This window comes from Psittacula echo, assembly GCF_963264785.1.
Source record: "Psittacula echo genome assembly, chromosome: 4".
Taxonomy (NCBI): domain Eukaryota; kingdom Metazoa; phylum Chordata; class Aves; order Psittaciformes; family Psittacidae; genus Psittacula; species Psittacula echo.
In genome coordinates, this window is record NC_137738.1 from 15,409,698 (window position 1) to 15,428,365 (window position 18,668).

General features: G+C 36.8%; 1 protein-coding gene across 1 annotated transcript in view; it reads left to right on the forward strand.

Moving 5' to 3' along the window:
* The window catches only part of USH2A (usherin), a gene marked incomplete at both ends in the record, with an annotated part of 378,822 nt that overhangs the window by 164,039 nt on the left and 196,115 nt on the right, over positions 1–18,668 (forward strand). Inside the window, 2 exons of the mRNA XM_080614877.1 lie at positions 7,857–7,970; positions 10,332–10,493. Coding sequence (XP_080471003.1) covers positions 7,857–7,970; positions 10,332–10,493 — 276 coding nt within the window. The remainder of the gene's footprint in view (positions 1–7,856; positions 7,971–10,331; positions 10,494–18,668) is intronic.

Sequence of the window (18,668 nt, forward strand, 5' to 3'; positions counted from 1 at the left end):
AGTACAAAATTAGAGTATAAATCTTTGGGATCCAAGGAATACTGTGTTAGCCCATCTTGCCTTCAGAGAAACGTGTAATAACATTGATAGACTTTGAATATACCAGTTACATTCAGCAGAGCAATAAAAGAAGTACAGGGTCATCACATCAAATAATTTTTTTCCTAAAGGCTGGGCTGCTTTACTCTGGAGTCCAGTGCATTCCATATGCCATCAGAATTTGGAATAGAAATGAGAATCAATATTTAAACAAATGAAGGGAACATTAGAACACACTGTTTCAGTGCAGTTTGTTTGCAGCTTTTGCTTCTACTTTCCTTTGGAATCCAGAATATCAGAGGCTCACTGGGATTGGTAGGGTTAGAAGGGACCTCTTGAGATCATCTAGTCCATCTCCCTAGCTCAAGCAAGATCAGGCAGAGCAGGTTTCCCAGGACCATGTCCAGTTGAGTTTTGAGTATCCCCACAGATAGAGATATTCTTCTGTGGGAAGGCTCATTTTATTGTGTTTATTGTGTTCAGGTGGAATTTCATGTATTTCAGTTTCTGCCTACTGAGTCTTGTCTTATCAGTGGACACTACTGAGAAGAGTCTATCTGCTTCTTCTTTGTTCCCACCCGTCAGGTACTTGTACAGATTGATAGATCACCCTGAGCCTTCTCTTTTCTGAGCTGATCAGTCCCAGCTTTCTCAGCCTCTCCTCATAAAAGACATGCTTCAGTCCCTTTATCATCTTAGTGGTCCTTTTGCATCTTCCACAAAGTTGCAGAGGGTGCACATTTCCCTCATCATTAAGGTGATTAATGAAGATGTTGAACAGTTTTTTGCCCTGGTATCAACCACTGGGGTACATCATAGCTGTTTTGCCTCTAACTGGATTTTGTGCTACTAATCACCATCCTCTGATGCTTCTCTTCTCAAGCTCATAGGAGAAAAACACTTTATAAATCAGAAAGAATTTCACTGTAGAACTCACGAGATCAACCAGCCTCTAAATTTTACCAATTCCTAATTATGAGCAGTGAAGAATACTTGTGGAACCTGCAAATTATATTTCAATAAGATATTCTGCAAAAGAATCTACAAACATTTGGTGTTCCTCTTATGGATTTTTTTTTCAGTTTTGTATGGGTTTTGCAGTGTGTCCTGCCTGTGTCATTTCTGCAATAGCCAAGTTGTGGCTGCACAAATGATGACGAGAAAATTGTTGTCAGCATCTTCCCCTCTGAATGCCCACAGCCGCTGTTCCCTCCTTGCTTTGACACGTGTTTATAATTACTTTTCACCTTTTAGGCTTTTATGTTTGGCAGATGAATATCTCAGGCAAAATTAATTTAATGTGGTTAATCAAAGCAGCTCGGCTGCGTCTCAGCTTTGAAAGCGTTCTAATCTAGCTAGGGAACCTCTCAGAAGTGGAAATGAAGCATCCTGCCAACTGGCTTCTAGTCCCAGGCTTGCCAGTGAGGCCATGGGGCCATGGATTGCTTGAGCCAGGGAAGCAAGGCCAGGAAAGGTGAGCCTAAAATGAGAGCTTGATGTCTGTGGTGGCCCTTGGAAAATGTTGTTTTCTTTAGGGTACTTTGCTCTGCATGTGGCTTGTAAGCCATTTCCTACAGCCAGGTAGTTTGCCACGTGCGCTTAGTGACATGGTTTAGTGGTAGACTTGGTAGGCCTGGGGTAAATGTTGGATTTGATGATCATAAAGGTCTTTTCCAATCTAGTTGATTCTATGAAACTACTAATGAATTACTTGGATATTACTTTCATACACCTGAAACTACTTGAAAGCTCTTGGTTTGTGCAAATATTTTATCTCAAAACACTCCTATGCTGCGGTTAAAAAGATTTTTGTAAATTCGTAGAAAATAATTGCAAGCCAACTAATGCAAATATATGTAGGGCCAGAGCACTACGAGGGCTCCCAAATCCTTACTCAAGTTAAGACCAATTTCTACTGTTCTAAATCTTTTCTTGTAGGTACAAAGAGTCACAGCATACTAACCAGGTTTGGTATAGAATCATAGAATGTTTGGGTTGAAAAAGACCTTAAGATTATCTAGTTCCAACCCCTGCCATGGGCAGGGACACATTTACTCACAACTAAAATCTGACAAAATGGTTAGAGTAATAAAAGCTGAAACTTTGTATTGAAAATATGGTTTTCAAGAGTTGCTTCATCAGCTTGAACCACTCTTAAATACAAGAATGGTTGTCATTTTCAGGTAGGTTATTTCTCTATGTCATCATTTAGTAGAATTAACCTTTGGTCAGAAGCACAGATAAATGACAGAAAACACCTAAATATTTCCCATAGCCAGAAGAACAAGAGTATATGCTTTACAGTGCCATGGCACTTTTTGAGAGACGTGGAAGGCTGTATGCAGCCTTACCACATGAAAACATATCAAGTACTGAGACCCGTATACTGATTAGGGTTGCTATGTTTGTTGGCCTGTTTTCTCCCTTTGTGTGTCTTAAGGAGATTTGGTCTCTCCATCTCTCTCACCCATATGTATGCACATCTGTCTTGGTGGGAGGAGCTGAAGGAATACGCCAGAAGCTGCACCTCAGCTGTTATTGCAACATAGGGCAGCCAATAGATCTGTCTATGCCCATTAGGTTTCTGTGAGTTGTCAGGTGGTGCTTGAGTTCCTAATGACCCTAAATCAGAATGGCAGGATGTAAAATCTTATTTCCTTTCAGTTAGTTGGCTTTAGCAGACTAGCAGCATATTTTTCAATATATGCATTCTAAACCAAATTATATTAATATTCTGCAATATTAAGGTTCTAACTTGATTGAGCTTAGGCCTAAATGAATGTTTACAGTCCAATGCTATTGTATAAATTTATTACTATGAAATGTAAATTATCTGACTAGATAAACCTGAACATTTTATCAAAATTATGTCAACTCTTAGCTGCATACCAAACCTTTTATTAATAAAAAGAAATCAACTTCTTAATGTTTATGAGGGTAGAAAGGATTATTAATTTTTTTAATAGTTTAAAATTAATAGATCTCAAAAAAATTGCAAAAAAGTTATGAGTCTTTCTTTCTCTCTCTGCAAAATCCTAAAATGGATCATCCTGCGGAACAATGACAAAGTTACCTGAAAGGATCAAGAGTAACATAGTGTTAGATATTGCAGAACCTATACTCTCTGTGGTTAATTAACTCCTGTTAACAACTGGACTGTTGGCCTAAGGTTTTCTGCAAATTAAAGCAGCCAGAGAGATGCCCCATGCTAAGGGGAGTGTAACATGTTCCTTTGAACCACTGTAACCCAAAATGTGCCTTCAAGGCCAGTGGTGCTTGCCTTAGATGGTTTGGTGTCAAATCTTCCTGTGGAGAAAAAAAGGCTCTTACATGCCACAGAAATCCAGTAACTAAAGGAAGTGTTTTGTTTCTTTTTTCTTATAAGCCAAAGTGTTGGAACAGGTGCCTTCTCATTCAATAATTCTTTAAAATTTTACAACTCATTCTAAATTTAAGATAGAAAATGCTTTAAAAATGCAGATGTATGCGACAGATTGAGGTACCCAGGCTTTCAGTCCAGAAATGCATATGCAGAAGATGTACTTAAACAGTTTTTGCTACAATCTGTCAGAAACACAAAGTCAGTTGAGGACTTCCTTTTCTGGTCAGTGGACTGTGATTAAGTGTACTGTGGCAATGATGCATCTCGACACACAAGTGACTTTGTGAAACAGATGCTGTATGACCTCTGGCATTCAAGTTGGCTAAATAGTCTTTAGATTTGGAGAGGGGAGATTTCATGAATTATTTTAGAGAGCTTAAACAAAAATTAAGGTAAATCGTTTCAATTGCAGTATGTGTATTTCAAAATAGGGCCTGATGAAGTAAACTGTTAGGAAACAATGAAAAAGTCTGGCAAGGAAAAGTCCCTTTGGCAAGACATACGCTCAGCTTGTGAAACAATGGTATTTGTGGAGGTAAGCTGTGTGGTTGACTTCGGGAATCTTAAAATTCAGTAGCAGAGCTGAGTTTTCAGGCTGTATATAAGGTACTGCCTGGATATGATGAAAATTGGTTTTCAAAATTGCCCACTTCCACTGTCCTAGGTGAGTGCATTTTTCTGTGGAAGTGAGGAGAACAACTTTAGTATTTGTGTTACCTCTGTAACTTTAAATAGTTTTTTTGTGCGAGTCATGTCTGTGGATGAGTAGGTTTAGTTTTTGTTTTTATGGAAAAGCTCCTTCAATAAATGTATTCTAAAAAGCTCACCTCAATTTATATTTATTTAATCAATTCATTATGCAGAGTGAAAGCTCCGTAAGTTATCATAAGCAAGTGTGTCTTTTTGTCTCTGAAGACTTGGTGGTGTTTTGAAGGAACTTTCTGACAACTGAAGATGACAGATTAGAACAGTGAAGCAGCTGCTTTCATGAAAGTCTTTTAACTGGATGAGGAAATTGCTAAAATACTGTAATTGCATTTGAATCTAATTTTCAGTTCTTGTGAACAGATATTTAGCCCTCATACCTTAGCGGTAAAGCATGTTTCTTCCTTGATGAGAAGTGCTACTTTTCTACTCAAAATCTGCCAGAATACTGTAGAATCTGGCTGAGCTACCTAAATATAGGAGACCTTCCTTCTGGATGTACTGAACAAAAGAAACATCTGTTTTATGGAGAAGGGAAAGGAAGAAGCTGGATATTTCATCTTCTCATATACTGTATGCATTAGAATGATGAATGGAGTGGATATATAAAGATGCAACTAACTTTTCCACATATCCATTTTATCATAAATTCATTCTTGACCCTTTTCTGCTGTCCATGTCAATATTTTTATCCTTTGTCTACAAGAATGAACCAGCGTTTTCTCCCTGACACAACTCTAAACCTAACTTTAAGTACTGCAAATAATTAAAGATCATTTAAATAAAAGTATAGAAAATTAAATACTAGTTTTGCATATAAAGTGGGCTTAATGTTCTAGGTGTGATTCCAGATCACTGTTTTAGACTGTTAACTTTACATTCATATTTAACAAATGACATTATTCAGTTTCATGGGGTCACTGTGTCAAAATGTCTGTGTTAGAACTTTAATTTATTTCCAAAGGTTCTTGGAGTGGGCAGATAGGAGTGGTGTGTTAGAATGATTTACCATCTCTGATTCCCCATGTGATTTTAAGGCTTGGAACATAGTCTATGATGTAAATTTTAAGTCTAGATGAATTCAACTTCTCTGTAGTGTCAGGGTGAATGAATGGGGCTCATATCCCAAATGTGGGAGGCTGATCCTCTTCTTAAATATTGATGATGCCTCTAATTCTATCTCCTGATCAAAGTGACAATTTATCTATCTCTCTCCTGTTAACTCTAACAGAATATATACAAGTGTGGTTGTGACCAAATTTTGCTTTGCTAGCATCCCACCTTAGAAAGTCTGATGCACTCTTCTCTGGTCAGCGATTATTGGGTATTGAAAAGAGATGCCAGTCTGAGTGTTATAATTGAGGAGTTAGGTAAAGTTTTTTAAAGCTGTCAACCAACTTAATTGAATCATAGGCTGGTTTTTCCTGCAAAATTTATTTTGCTGTGCTGTAAATGAATTCACATGTATCAGTGGCGATCTTTGCTATGGGACTGACTTTGTACTCCAAGACAGTCAGGCACCGAGTGTAAATTTCAGCGACTGACTAAAAGTGCAGAGGAGATGAGTTGGTAATGAGAGGAGAGCAGCCAATTCTTTAATTGAATTAAAAACTGGGTGACACCAATGCAGACACCTGTCCAATTACAGACAGGCCAAGGTGTTTACCATTGCTGTACAAGCGATTTGAAGATGACAGAAATCTTTCCGCCCACAGATTAACATAATGAAGGAGAACAGATTACAGTGGATGCTGGCCAAACAGATAGGTTGTCAGCTGAGGAAAAAGTAGTTTGCTGAAATATGTAAATAAAATCTGTGCACTTTTCTTATAGCCTACCTATGCAGCACATCTGTTTCTTCGTTGAAAGAAAATAGTGCAAGAGTACCTGTGAAGGAAAAAACCATTAATTGGGAAATGAGCAAATTATTTTTTAAGTTGTTGTCTTTGAATAATTTTTTTAAACATAAACCTTGTGTTACAAAAGGATTTATTTATTGCTTTGTTGGATTTTTGTTGTTTCAAATTCTTACTGCCCTCCACAAACCTATAAAGCAGGTGCTTTATATAAAACCCTTCTACTTTGTCAGAAGTAAACCAAACAGCCTAATCCAAACCTTTTACAGCTACAGGCGTCTTTCTGGATATGTGCTACTGCAGCTCTCAGTGCCTGAAGCCATTGGTGACCCCATGGAATATCTTCCATCAGGAAATGCAAGGAGCATTAATTCACTGCTTCATGAGAATGAAGCTACAATTTTAAGTGCTAAATGTACAAATAAAACTGAATTGCTTCCTAAAGCACTGTAGAGTGAATAAAGAGATACTGCTTACACTTATACCATGCTCCTCTTGACTGAGAACTTGCAAATGTCACAGAATTTGGTTTCTGCATGTGTTTATTTGCTGAAGGTTATTTCAATAGTACCTCTTATACTTTTGCGTGTTTAACCCTCTATGATCTGGAAATAAGTGTTTTGTATTAAGTCTTAGGCAATAAAGATGTTTTTTTGGCTGATTAAATTTCTGTGCTGAAGAATTTACTGTAGACGTCAATATCCTTTATGTGGGGAAAAAGACTTTTTTAATGAAACCCAAGGTTATGTTGTATTCTGTGTAGTAACTGAATGGACAGTAGTAGAAAGGACCAAATTCTTCTACCTGTTTGTGTACACTTAATGCTGAGAGCGTTTGCAGTCTTATTGTACTATGGGCTGTTTGGCCAAGAATTGTGGTTCTGTGAGGTACCGTTGGTTTTGCTTTGTGAAATCCCAGTGTTGAACAGTTCTGAAATAACATGGTTTGCTATAAATTTTATTTTTGTTAATAAACACTCCATTAATTTCACTAAAAGCTGTGGGAGTCAAGGTTAAAACATGGTTTGAAAAAAACCGTGGCGTTACTTGGTATCTTCTAGTTACTACTGAACTTTAATTCCATATTACTTTAATGTTGGACCTGCTTTGAAATGAAAACTGCTGATGTTTCTGAAAATGACATTTTTTTTCCATGTAGACCTTCTGTATACTTCAGTTCAAAATCTTGTGTAACTTCCTGAAGTAGTAAGTAGTGATTTGTTACATTCGCTATGACAGAGAGCTGATCGATATGTGAGAATCCAGCAACTTCACTAACATAAGCAGAGCCTAAAAAAGCAAAATATTTTTCATGTAAACCCTTGGGTATTGTGTCTCCTGAATTATGCTGCTGTAGTAGTATAGCAAATATATGGTTTATATGATGCTACTGAAGTAATGGAATACAAGTAGGATGTGTTGTACAAAAAAGAGACTTCAGTTTATGGATGAAGAGGGGGCAACACTGGAGAGGAAGCATTAAAAAGTATTTTGCTCTGGGAGACAATGAAAATTCCTTGGAGAAACAAATGAATGAGTGAAAAAACTTTGTGAGACAAGGACTAGGAAAAGAAAAAATCCTCTATAGTCATTGTTACATTAAAATATACACCTCAGTTTTGAAGTGATATATGCTATAGTGAGCGTAACTAAAGATATTAGCTGCATCATTAGTATTAAGAATGGAATAAAATGCTATTTACTTTTAAGTTATTTTGCAAAATTTAAGTGGTGGCATAATAGGAATGAAAACTCACAATCTTTTATCTCTTCTATGTGTAACAGAAAACTGTGATTTTTTTACTTCTGTCTTTGTATTTATATAATCAGCCTGTACATGGTACGTGCATAACACCTTGCTTTCTTCTATTGCAGGCATATTGACAGGCTTGCATCCGTTCACAAACTATGCTGTAACCCTAACTGCTTGCACTTTGGGTGGCTGTACTGAGAGCTTGCATGCATTGAACATTTCCACTCCACAAGAAGGTAAAGTAATTTCAAAGGTCTTGACTTCCACATTTCAGTCATGAATAATAAAACAGGAGAAGAGCTAAATGCTGCAAAGCCATTTGCTGGAAAACCCCAACCTAATCTGATGACAAAGTGCATTGCCAGACCATAATTGCTCCTTTTTTTTTTTTTTTTGGGGGGGGGTGTGTGCAAAAATGAATCAAACTCCATACCCTTTAATGACATGCATCTTTAATAGCTGTAATGCAGATTAATGGGCTTTTTAATTGCTGTTACATTGTTCATGCAGGAGCCTTGTCATTAATATGAAGCATCTGAAAGATTAATGAAAGCTTCCTCATTTTACTATGGCTCAGAAGTAAATCTAGAGACAGTCTGACTAAAAAGAATTGATTGTATGGCACAGTATGAAATTGAGAATCAAATAGTTGATTTCCATGGTTTCTTTTAACTGCTAAACACCAGAAATAGGCAACAATTATTTCAGTGTGATGAAACCTCCAAATGCTGATTGAGTTGTTTATCAGTTTTTCCATCTTTTTTTTCCTAAACACTTTTAAATGTTGTTGTTCTCAAACTTAAAGGTTGTAAGTGTAAATGAATGTTTTCCATGCTTACATTAAGAACTACAGCAGGAAGAAAGAGAAAATACGTTACAGTTCTGACTTTAGAGACTAGGCTGATAAGTAACATGCATCAATTACTGGAGAAAATGCGCCCAAAATATCTGTGACGTATCTAACTCTATTCTCAATTAAACATGAAGTACAAATCTCCTAGTTCTGTCATCCTAACGCAGTGTTTAATCTAGTTAAAATCATCAGTTACTCCAAACTTATACCAGTTGAATAATGAAGAATTTTGTGTGTACTTATAGGATAGTAGTTGATCTTCCATAATGTGAAGTAGTTTTCAAAATTCCCTCCCTCCCACAGTTCTTTGGTTTATCTTCTACTGGAAACTAGATAGTAATGCAGTACCAATGAAACATATCAAATCTTAGCATGAAGTCATGTGGAATACAACCATAATGAAGCAGTGTTGAACTGCTGCCAAAGCAGGTAGTCATGCAAGATGTTGTCCTGACAAGGACAGTCCTCAAGATTGCAGTCTAATAACATTGGCAGGACAGCGTTTTGATGTGAACATGTTAGCAACTGCCTGCAGCACCAATCAAATGAAAACTAAATTATCACCTCTTGAAAGTTCTAGATAAACTGAGTTTGTCTAATGGCATTATCCATGAAAGGGTGTAGCTTCTGACAGACAAATAGTTAATAATGGATCCCCATGATGTAAACATGAAATACAGTATGGTGTATTATAGTAAGTTAAAAAGAAATTGTTCATGTCTTCTTTTCTCAGCTTAGTCAATGAAGTGGAGATTCTTACAAGTGTCTGAGGAAAACAGCCACTGTTTTCAGATGTGCTGTCACATTGTCAAGGTTTAGGCAAGAATAGATTTTTCTATTTTTTTTTTCCCCCAAAGATCAAATAAAGCCATGGGGAACATGTGTTTTTTCCCTCAGAAGAATTGAACAAAAAGTCAATGTGTGGAGTTTCTATTTTTGGGCGCTGTTGTTGCATGCTCTTCGTAACAATAAATTGATGATACTGAAGACAGACACCATATCACACCCTCCAGCTATCCCTGTTTCCCTGTTGAAACATTCATTACTTTATATTGTTTTCATATTGCCAGCCACTGCTAGTTATTGTTTTAAATTGCTAGCACAGAGCTTGTAAATTACAAGAAATTCCTCCCAGACTAAGGCCTGAGTTCTTCTCTCCTTGTGATATTCAGTGGGATTGCTTGTGCTTCTAGCATATAACTCATTGGAATGGTGAGAAAACTCAGCTTTTAAATTATTACCCATGGCCAATGTTCAGTATATTAAATGCATAAAATTGATGCTAAACAAAAATTACTAAGTGCATTGATTATGAAAAGTGTGAAATAAGGAGTAGTGCCTAAGAACATGGCACCTGCATTTGTGATTATAAAGAATGATCACTTTGTAGTTAGGAATAAAAGCATGAAGGAAGAGGAAATAATTCATATTAAAAAAAGGACATTACTAAAATCATATACCCCTTCCCTTGCTCAGTGTTACCAAGCTGGGAAGATAAAGCTGTATGACAGTAATCATTCTAAAAAGCAAAAGAGTATATCCTTGTCTTTCACAGAAGCTTCTGTTTGGCTAGGAAACATTACATGTAATAGGAGGGTTCTAAAAACGCTGGCATGTTGCAAACCTAAAATATCTTCTGAAATTTCAGCTTTACCAAAATCATTTTGGTAGTAGCTGCTCACTGAAATTATTCATTATTTGTGGAAATATAATATACTACAATGTTATACTTTTTTTTCCCCAGCCCCTAAAGATGTGCAATCACCCACAGCAATATCCTTTCCCACGTCCCTGCTGATGAGTTGGAGTCCACCCAAAACACCAAATGGTATTATTACGCAATATACTTTATATATGAACGGAGTACCAATTTACTTAGGAAATGGAACTAAATTTGTTGTAAAAGGTGAGTTCTCTGTTGGGTAGCAGATGGGTATCTCATAGTTGCTATGAATAATTAGATGACTGACCTCTTCTTATTTCAGAGGAAAAGGAAAATACTTTTAAAACGGGCTGGATGCACTTTAAACCCTGGTGGGTTCTGTTTTTTAAAGAATCCTTCATAGAACTTTCTGTTGGGACCCTCAGAAATTAATGTTGCAATGCTGTAGCTAAATCTTGTGCTGTATTGTCCTCTTTCACAGAACCTGAGTCATCTTTTTAGTAGTTTTACAACTTTCTGATCTCATACCGTCTAGCTCCCAAAACAAGTAAACTGTAAGGTGTTGAAGACAAGATATTATGTACACATTTAGCATTTTTTCCTACTGTCTTCCTTAAATGTTCTTAATTAGACACTGAATAGCCCATGTTTAATTAATTTGTTAAAAGCATAAGCTAGTAATCCATTTTCTTCTAATAAGTTATGCAATGTGTCAACCAAGTTATATCAGTACTCTTAAACTATTGCATAGAAGCTAAATATCTGTTATTTTGCAATGCAGTAAAGCACAGTAATCTGACTTCCTATTTTAATGTAATTGGTGTAGTTTAATGGAGTATCTGAGTGTTTTTAATCAAACATTATTAAAATACCACAAACCAAAATAAAATAAGTAAAAAAATAATTGAGCTAGAAGTATCATAGCATAAGCACTACCCTGCACTCATCAGAATTGTATATGGTAGTGGGCACAAGTAAAAGTAGTGTTTCATATCAGACAACTGGGGTTGGGGAAAAGGGGTACTGAGACCCTACTTTCTTGTTAATGTAAAGCCTTAAAATTCAAAGCCATTTCTGCACCTTGAGTTAGTATAAAACATATTTAAAAATTCATATAGTTCAAATTTCTTTGCCTTGCACAGGCCATAAGCTACTGGTGTGGTGGGTCAGTTTTGACACTGAAAAATGAATCCAGTTAGAGAACCTCCTGAAGGCTGTTGATGATTGCTGTAATAAATAGTGCACACTTTACGTCAAACTTTTTCATTCTGTATTCAAAGGTAATGGATTTTTCGTAACCATAGTAACTTTAGTGTATTTCTGGATAAATACATAAGGTATATACATTCTGGGGTTTTTTTTGAATATAAACTACCACATTATGTATTACTAATAATATGAAAAATAGGATATAGGTTAGCATAATGACAGCTCAAACTAGGGTGCATTTTTCTTCTGGAAAAAAATAAATATTTATCAAAAGTGTAGGTTCAATTAATTTCTCCCATATCCCCAGTTTTCTAGTATTCTTGTAGTGCTATTTATCTTCTTTCGCAAGATCTCCATTAATCTGTTATTGCTATACCATAACACTGTTCTTAAGAATCTTGAAGTGTAAATAGTTGTGCTTCCAATCTTACTCAAATCATTACTGAAACTTCATCACAGATAGTTTTACTGATGTGTTCACCTGCAACATGGTTAAAAACTGATCAAGCAGTGTAAAGCATTTGAGATGTTCACTGTATTTTGTTGGTTCTAGATTCATGTCTGATTGTATTCTGACTGATAGCCAAAACTAATTGAGAGGAGTTGCATCAAGTAACTTTTGTAATTCTTCAAAAATACAGAAAAGGATAAATTAAAAAAGGGCAGGACTTGATTCCTTATATTCTACCTCTATATCTTAAATGATAACTGAGAATCTTCCTTATTCAAAAGAGATGTCTAGTCGATCAGATTGTATTGCCCTCTTCAGTACAACAGAAGAGCCACTCTTGCCTACCATTCTGAATAGATGTGGACACCAGTCTGTTTACTTTGGATCCATTTTATTCAGCTGCCAGTTTCTCACTCTGACTGAAGGGGAAGGGCAATGTGAGCCAGCAGGCTGGGATTTGGGTCAGTAGAAATCTCGGTCATCCTGAATCAGGTTTATTCAAGATCTTGCTTAGATTTCCATCTATTTTTAATTTGACATGGTTTTGCTTCATTTCGGAGCCCAAGATTTTCTTCTTTGTAGGCTAGAGGTAAAAAAAAAGGTGTAACTTTTTTTTGCAAGGGTTATGGTTTTACAGTAAAATGTTAGAGCTTTTGGCTTTCCAGTGTTATACATCTTTCTCCTACCTCTTCCTCTTGAAAGGAAAAAGGCTTTTCATTTCAGCATTTATGCTAGTAATGTCAGTGACTTACTGCCTCAACATAATATGCTATTGACCCTAAACAGAGAGACAAAGTTCATTGTCTCTGACATATGTTTCCTATTCATTCACCAAAATGATTTCCTAATTTAATAACTATACAACTGAGTTCCTGACCAGAAGTCTATACCAGAGAGTCATAGATTCTCTGTGGTTTTTGAAGTACTGTGTCTATTGAAATGGGGTTTTTTAAACCTTTTATGAAGGCATCAATTCTGTCTAAAAATTAATACTTCTCTGACTTTCACTTCAGACCATGGAAAGTAGGTTTAAGCCCATACTAATTAATCTGTAACTGGAGGAGGGATATGTTTTCTCAACACCATAATTGCAAATATATTGTTAACTGACTTTCTGATCCTGACAATTATTGAGGGCTTGAAATACTCATTGATTTTCATGGAAATTCAAGTATTTGTTTCCTCTGGGGGTTGAGCTGTAATTGAAAAAGAAACCCTTTAAAGGCACGTATGGCAAATGTACACATTAGCACATTGAAAAGGGGGACCTATTGGGCATCCATCATCCATTAGTGCCTTTAAATATCTTCCCCATATTGACAAACTCAGTTTTTGTGTTATAAGCAGTGAAGCACTGAAATGAAGCCAGCTCTTGTACCATACCACCTTTGTTAACTGTCTCTTATTTTCTGCTTCCCACCTTTATGCATTTGCCTTATGTGGTACTACTTCCTCGTGCAACCCGGGTGCTATTTCACATCCTGCATTCCAGTGGAAGCCTAATGTCTCCAAGGAGTAGAGAAAAGCCAAGAGGAAATACTCAGTCCAAGATCACAGGTGGAATTTAGGCTGTGTGAATCCTAATATGAATATGCCCCCAAATTCATACTTTCAGTTCCTCTATGTGAGAGTGCAGAAGCTCCTGTAACCAATAGCTGCAGCTCAGGAAAGCAGTTGCAGTAGAGTTCTACTCTCCAAACCTGCATACCTTGCTTCTGTTGAGATGACTAGCAGCTGAGAGGAGATGGAGGAGCTTGTACACTTACCTTTAAAACTCTTAACAGAGACACACTGATCTTAGAGAGGCTTTTCATATTAGGAAAGTTTGAAGTGCTTTCCCTGGGGAGGTAAAAACATGCTTCTCTCTCCCATCCTAACACTAACAGGCAAAATTGAAGCTTATACTTCGAAATGTGTAAATTCTTTTCAGTTTTTAACTTCGGGCAGTTATTTTTTCTTTTTTTTTTTTTTTTCCTTTAAATTAGTCTGAAAAATTTCCCATCTGCCTTAGATGAAAGAGAAGACAAGGGTGGGTTTTATACTGAAAACTACTACACTGCACTGGCCTGAGCTGGTGGTGTCAATACTGCCAGCAGAGAGGTGGCCTGATAAATGCAAAGAGTACAGTAAAAGCAGAGACAGTAAGGATTGAATGTGACCCCCGTACTGAGTTTTGTTTTGGTGGAAACCTTACTGTTGTGAAGAAACTTTAGAAAAAAAATTCATCTATTCTTAAATGCTGAGCATTTGATGGGGAAAGAAAAGGTGTTTGTTACTTAACATGTTCACAAAGAGAAATAACTGTAGATATCTTCAGAAAACAAAAACTATGTAAGTTTATCTTTGCACTGAGCTTGGCATTGAGGATGTGTGTCTGCATTTTCTGCAGCACTAAGTACTTGACAATGTTAACAAATTGTGTTCCTGTAATTTCCCTAGCAGAATCTAATGGATCTCATCATGAATCTTTAAAAGGAAGATATTCTTATTAAGCCTCACCTGTATGAAACTTTTATTTCTCTGCCAACCTGAAAGAAGTGTTTCCAGTTTTTCAGGAAAGAGACCCTGTCAACTGTGTTAGAAGGGCAGACACTCAACTGAGTTAAGTAAGTGTAGAGTTATCCTAAATTACATGCCTGAGGGTTTAAAAACCCTATGACATACTGCTTTGCACCAGGTTTCCAGGCAAAATATTAAGGAGAGCCTTGGAAAAGGTGAGAAAGACATGTCCTCACTTTTTGTCTAAAAGCATGAACTAAGCTTCTGCTTAGTCAAATTGTTATTTGACCTGAGCATGGGAAGGCTGATCCTCTGAAACCAGGATAAAATGTGAGCCTTGTTTTTCTGGGAGGAAGAGGCAGATGTTTGACATCTGTGCAAACAGGGCTTAGTATATCTGGTCTTAAAAAATGGGAGAACTCTAAATTAGTACCTGTATTTTTTCTTTAGGTTGCTCTAAACCAGCACACACTATGCGCAGCCATGAACAATTATTACATTTTAGTGAAAAATCAGCAAAGTTTTTGTCCTTTTTATCCCTCTGACTACTACTGCTTGTTTTAAATGATAGATCATGATAATAAAAATAATTCATCATTGTACCAGTATAATACTAATTGCCAAGTGAAACACTTCCTGCTCAAAGATGACAGGCAGCTTTTGCCTTAAAGGAAGAAGAACAGAAAAATTCTGTAGACCTCTGGTATGAGTTTATTGCCCATCTTCCAGGTTGCAGTGAATTATATGTAAATACCAAATGAACCAGTCTGTTCACTAGAGTGTTTTGAAAAGAGCTGTTTGCTCTCCAATACAATGTCAGTGCTAGATTTATGTATATTATAACTCTAAATGTCAGAATTCCTTATCTTTTTGTGAAACAGAGACTTCTTTAACACCATTATGAGCATGGAAAAGTTAGTCTTCACCTCTTTGCAGTTAGAATTGGTTATCCGAAACATCTTGTGCGTGACCCAAAGAGATATGCTCTGGTGTCTCTTTCTAATTTTAGAGTCTTGCAATACCATGATGCAGTTCCATGCCCACCCCTTATATTTGGCTTAGCGACATATTCAGCTGATAATGCGTATGGGAAGTGACACGTTTCCCAGGGTGGCGGATGAAGAATGCCTGCTGCTTCAGGCTTTATTCTGGCCTTGGTATGCGTTAAATAAAGATAAATTGGTGCACCTAGCACTAGGGGGCAGAGTACACCAGTCTTAGAGGAGAAGCTGCCTGCCTCTAGAAGTTGCAGGTGTATTAGAAAGCACATTTGATACACCTGAATAGGCAACACTGACATTGCCAGTGACCGGTACTATCGTAATTAATCCCACATATCCAGAATGCAGATTCAGCAGGCACAAAACCAAAGGGCAAATGGGCTGCCTGAGTCTGGCATTCCTGTATTTCAGCTTCAGACAGAAATATATGGTACACTCATTGACTTAATAATACAGATCTGGGGAATTTAAAAGGGTGGGGTGTTGGGGTATGGGTAAAAGCATTATGTTTATTTGTAGCAGCTCTGTTGTATCATTTTCTATTGCAGTGCATTAGAGCAGTGTTAAATAAAATCTGCTTATTTAAAATCCTTTTAAATAGTGTTTAAATATTTCCTGCTGATACAATCTGCTAAAGTAGTTATCCTTGCTGCAGATTTCAGTTAACCTTGTCACAGATATTAAGCCTGAAGCTGCACAGACTTTTAGGGAGCTTGATTATAGAGCAAAACCTAATGGTGTCATTATAAAACCACAGCTGGACAAGCTTCTGGAGTCCTTGTCCTTTGATCAGATTTGGGTAACACAGCAAGCCAGGAGAGAACGCACGCTAACCCTGCTGGAATTGCTGAGCTCTCAGGTTGCTTGAGTACTCCTTTCTAAAAATTAAAATGGAACAGAAATTATAACATGAGAGTGATTAGTGCTTTCCAATCTTCTCTATGTACCAACACAAACTGGGACAAATTGCTTCTCCAAAGCTAATAGCTGTAGAACAGGGAGAGTCCTTTTTTTTATGCCTCCTTTCCCTTCTGACAGCATAGGAAATATTTTGGCTCTCAGCTCTGTTTTTAAAACAAGAGAAGAAAACAATTTAATCTCTGGGCTTTATCTAAATTCCATGACAAGAATTCAACCCACTAACAAATGTAAAACTCCCAGATTATTTTGTCCTGTGATCTTACTTCAAACTTAGTTGTCAGAATCAGGTATGTATAGGCCTGTAGTTCTTTATTTGCTCCTTCACAGACATCTAGATTGGTGATGAGACTTAAAGATGCTAAGATCTCTTCAAAGGCAGCGTGTGCTGTGGAGAACAGATTTAAATCAAGTATTTATTGAGTTCAGTTTGTAAAATTCAAATACAGCCTTTTTTCTTTTTTTGTTCATGTTTTTTCACTGTCATGTGGATTTGCAGGTCTTCTTCAAGCAGCAAATTCTCATTTTACCACTTTCTGAGACTGGTTTGTTGTGATGTTGCCTGTATGGGCCAGTTTGACCAAGAGAGGTTAAATCTTGTGCATTTTGTCTACTTTCCCTTCGGATTTCTGAAATGTGTCATCTGTTTCTCTGCATTTTGTCTTTTATCAGTTAGAACTTCATATAGGGCCCTACCAAGTGCTATAGTTTCTCTTTGTGAGCAGTTGTAACATGGTGACCACGGTTTGCTATTAAACATTAAGAGGTCTCTTTAGATTTGTAAGTGGAATATGTTTTCTTGGCCATGTGCTCATAGCCTGCAATAATTTTTGTGGGATCTTATTTTCAGTTGTATGTCTGGTAATTGTGGTTGCCTGAACCTAGCAAGGCAAAGTGGTGGGACCTGTTCTGATTTAAATTTTGCTGACAGAAGAGATGCATGAAATGCTTGGTAAATGGTTTATGCTTAGTTTCAGGTAATGCTGGACTCATGTATATAAGTGCCTCTTGCACGGATGGACTAAGGCTGTCTTCTGTACTGCTTGTGCCCTGCTTCTGTTTGAATCTCTAGATATCCATTCATAGGTGTAAACCTCACTTAGCTCTAACTTAATAGGCTTTGAAGGAGTGTGGCAGTCTTCTTGATATTGCAGGCTGCATAATGAAGCTTCTGTCTGAGATTTCTGCCCTGGAAAACACACTCATATTTCTCCTTGCTAGTTTAGGACCAGTTGGTCTCCTGAACTGCCAAACACTTGATGTAATATTTAATTTAAGATAGATATGTTCTTCCATGCTGCTATTATAAATTGTGTTGGTTTATCAGCTGTGATAATTATTCTGAATAGTACACGGATTCCTGTTTGGCTTGCACTAGACATAGACCCTTCTGTCTATACCAAATATGTCCCAACCTTTCTTTAATGCTAGTGGAATAGTAATAACTGGTGACAATATACAGGCAGGTAACAACACAGTAATACTTCTTGAGGGCTCCCAAGCAGGGGTTCCCCTTTTACTTGATTTTACTAAATGTATGGCCAGGAGGGTGTTGAGTCATTAACTGTTACTTAAATATTTCCAGCATTTTATTTATTGAAAAAACAGAAAGCTATAATGACACAAACTTATGAAAAGGGGAATCCTTGATGTTTACATATATTTCAGACTTTTTATCTCAATAAAACTGAGCAACTTACTTACAATTTGCATTTCTAAAAAGCTTCACCAGTTAATGTGTTTTTCAGTTACTTTAAGTCCAAACCTTCCTGAGTATTCTCCATCTTCCAGAAGCCTTTTCATGAGCGTGAACAATACAAGCCTGAGTGTTAAAAGCCACAAAATATTTGGATATAAGTTTGGGGGTTTTTTTAATTTATGGTTTGTATGATTGGAGGAGAATTCCCAAAATATGTTTCCCTGTCCTCCTGAGTTAGGTGAAAACAGTGCAAGGCATAACTCATGTCACAAAAAGCATGAAAAGCATTCTAGGATGCTTCCTTTCCTGTTGAAACACTGCCAGGAATCTAACCTAGGTTTCTACACTGGTTGCCTAAATTGTTTACATAAAGCTTAATAGCCTTTTAGTTAGTACTGAACTCCATCATGCTTTCCACTATCCTTCCATGAAATATTGTATTTTTATGGCAGTCTATTTCTGAATGAAGCATTTTACATAAATTGTAGTTGGACTTTGAAAGCTGCTAGGGGTTTTCTTTTTTCTCTTTTCTTTTCCATGATTTTTATTGTATAAATAGAGACACATTAAAGTGATGTGTTGCTAAGAAATTAACTAGTGCATGGGAACGAACATTTAAATGAACATAAAACTGAATTTGT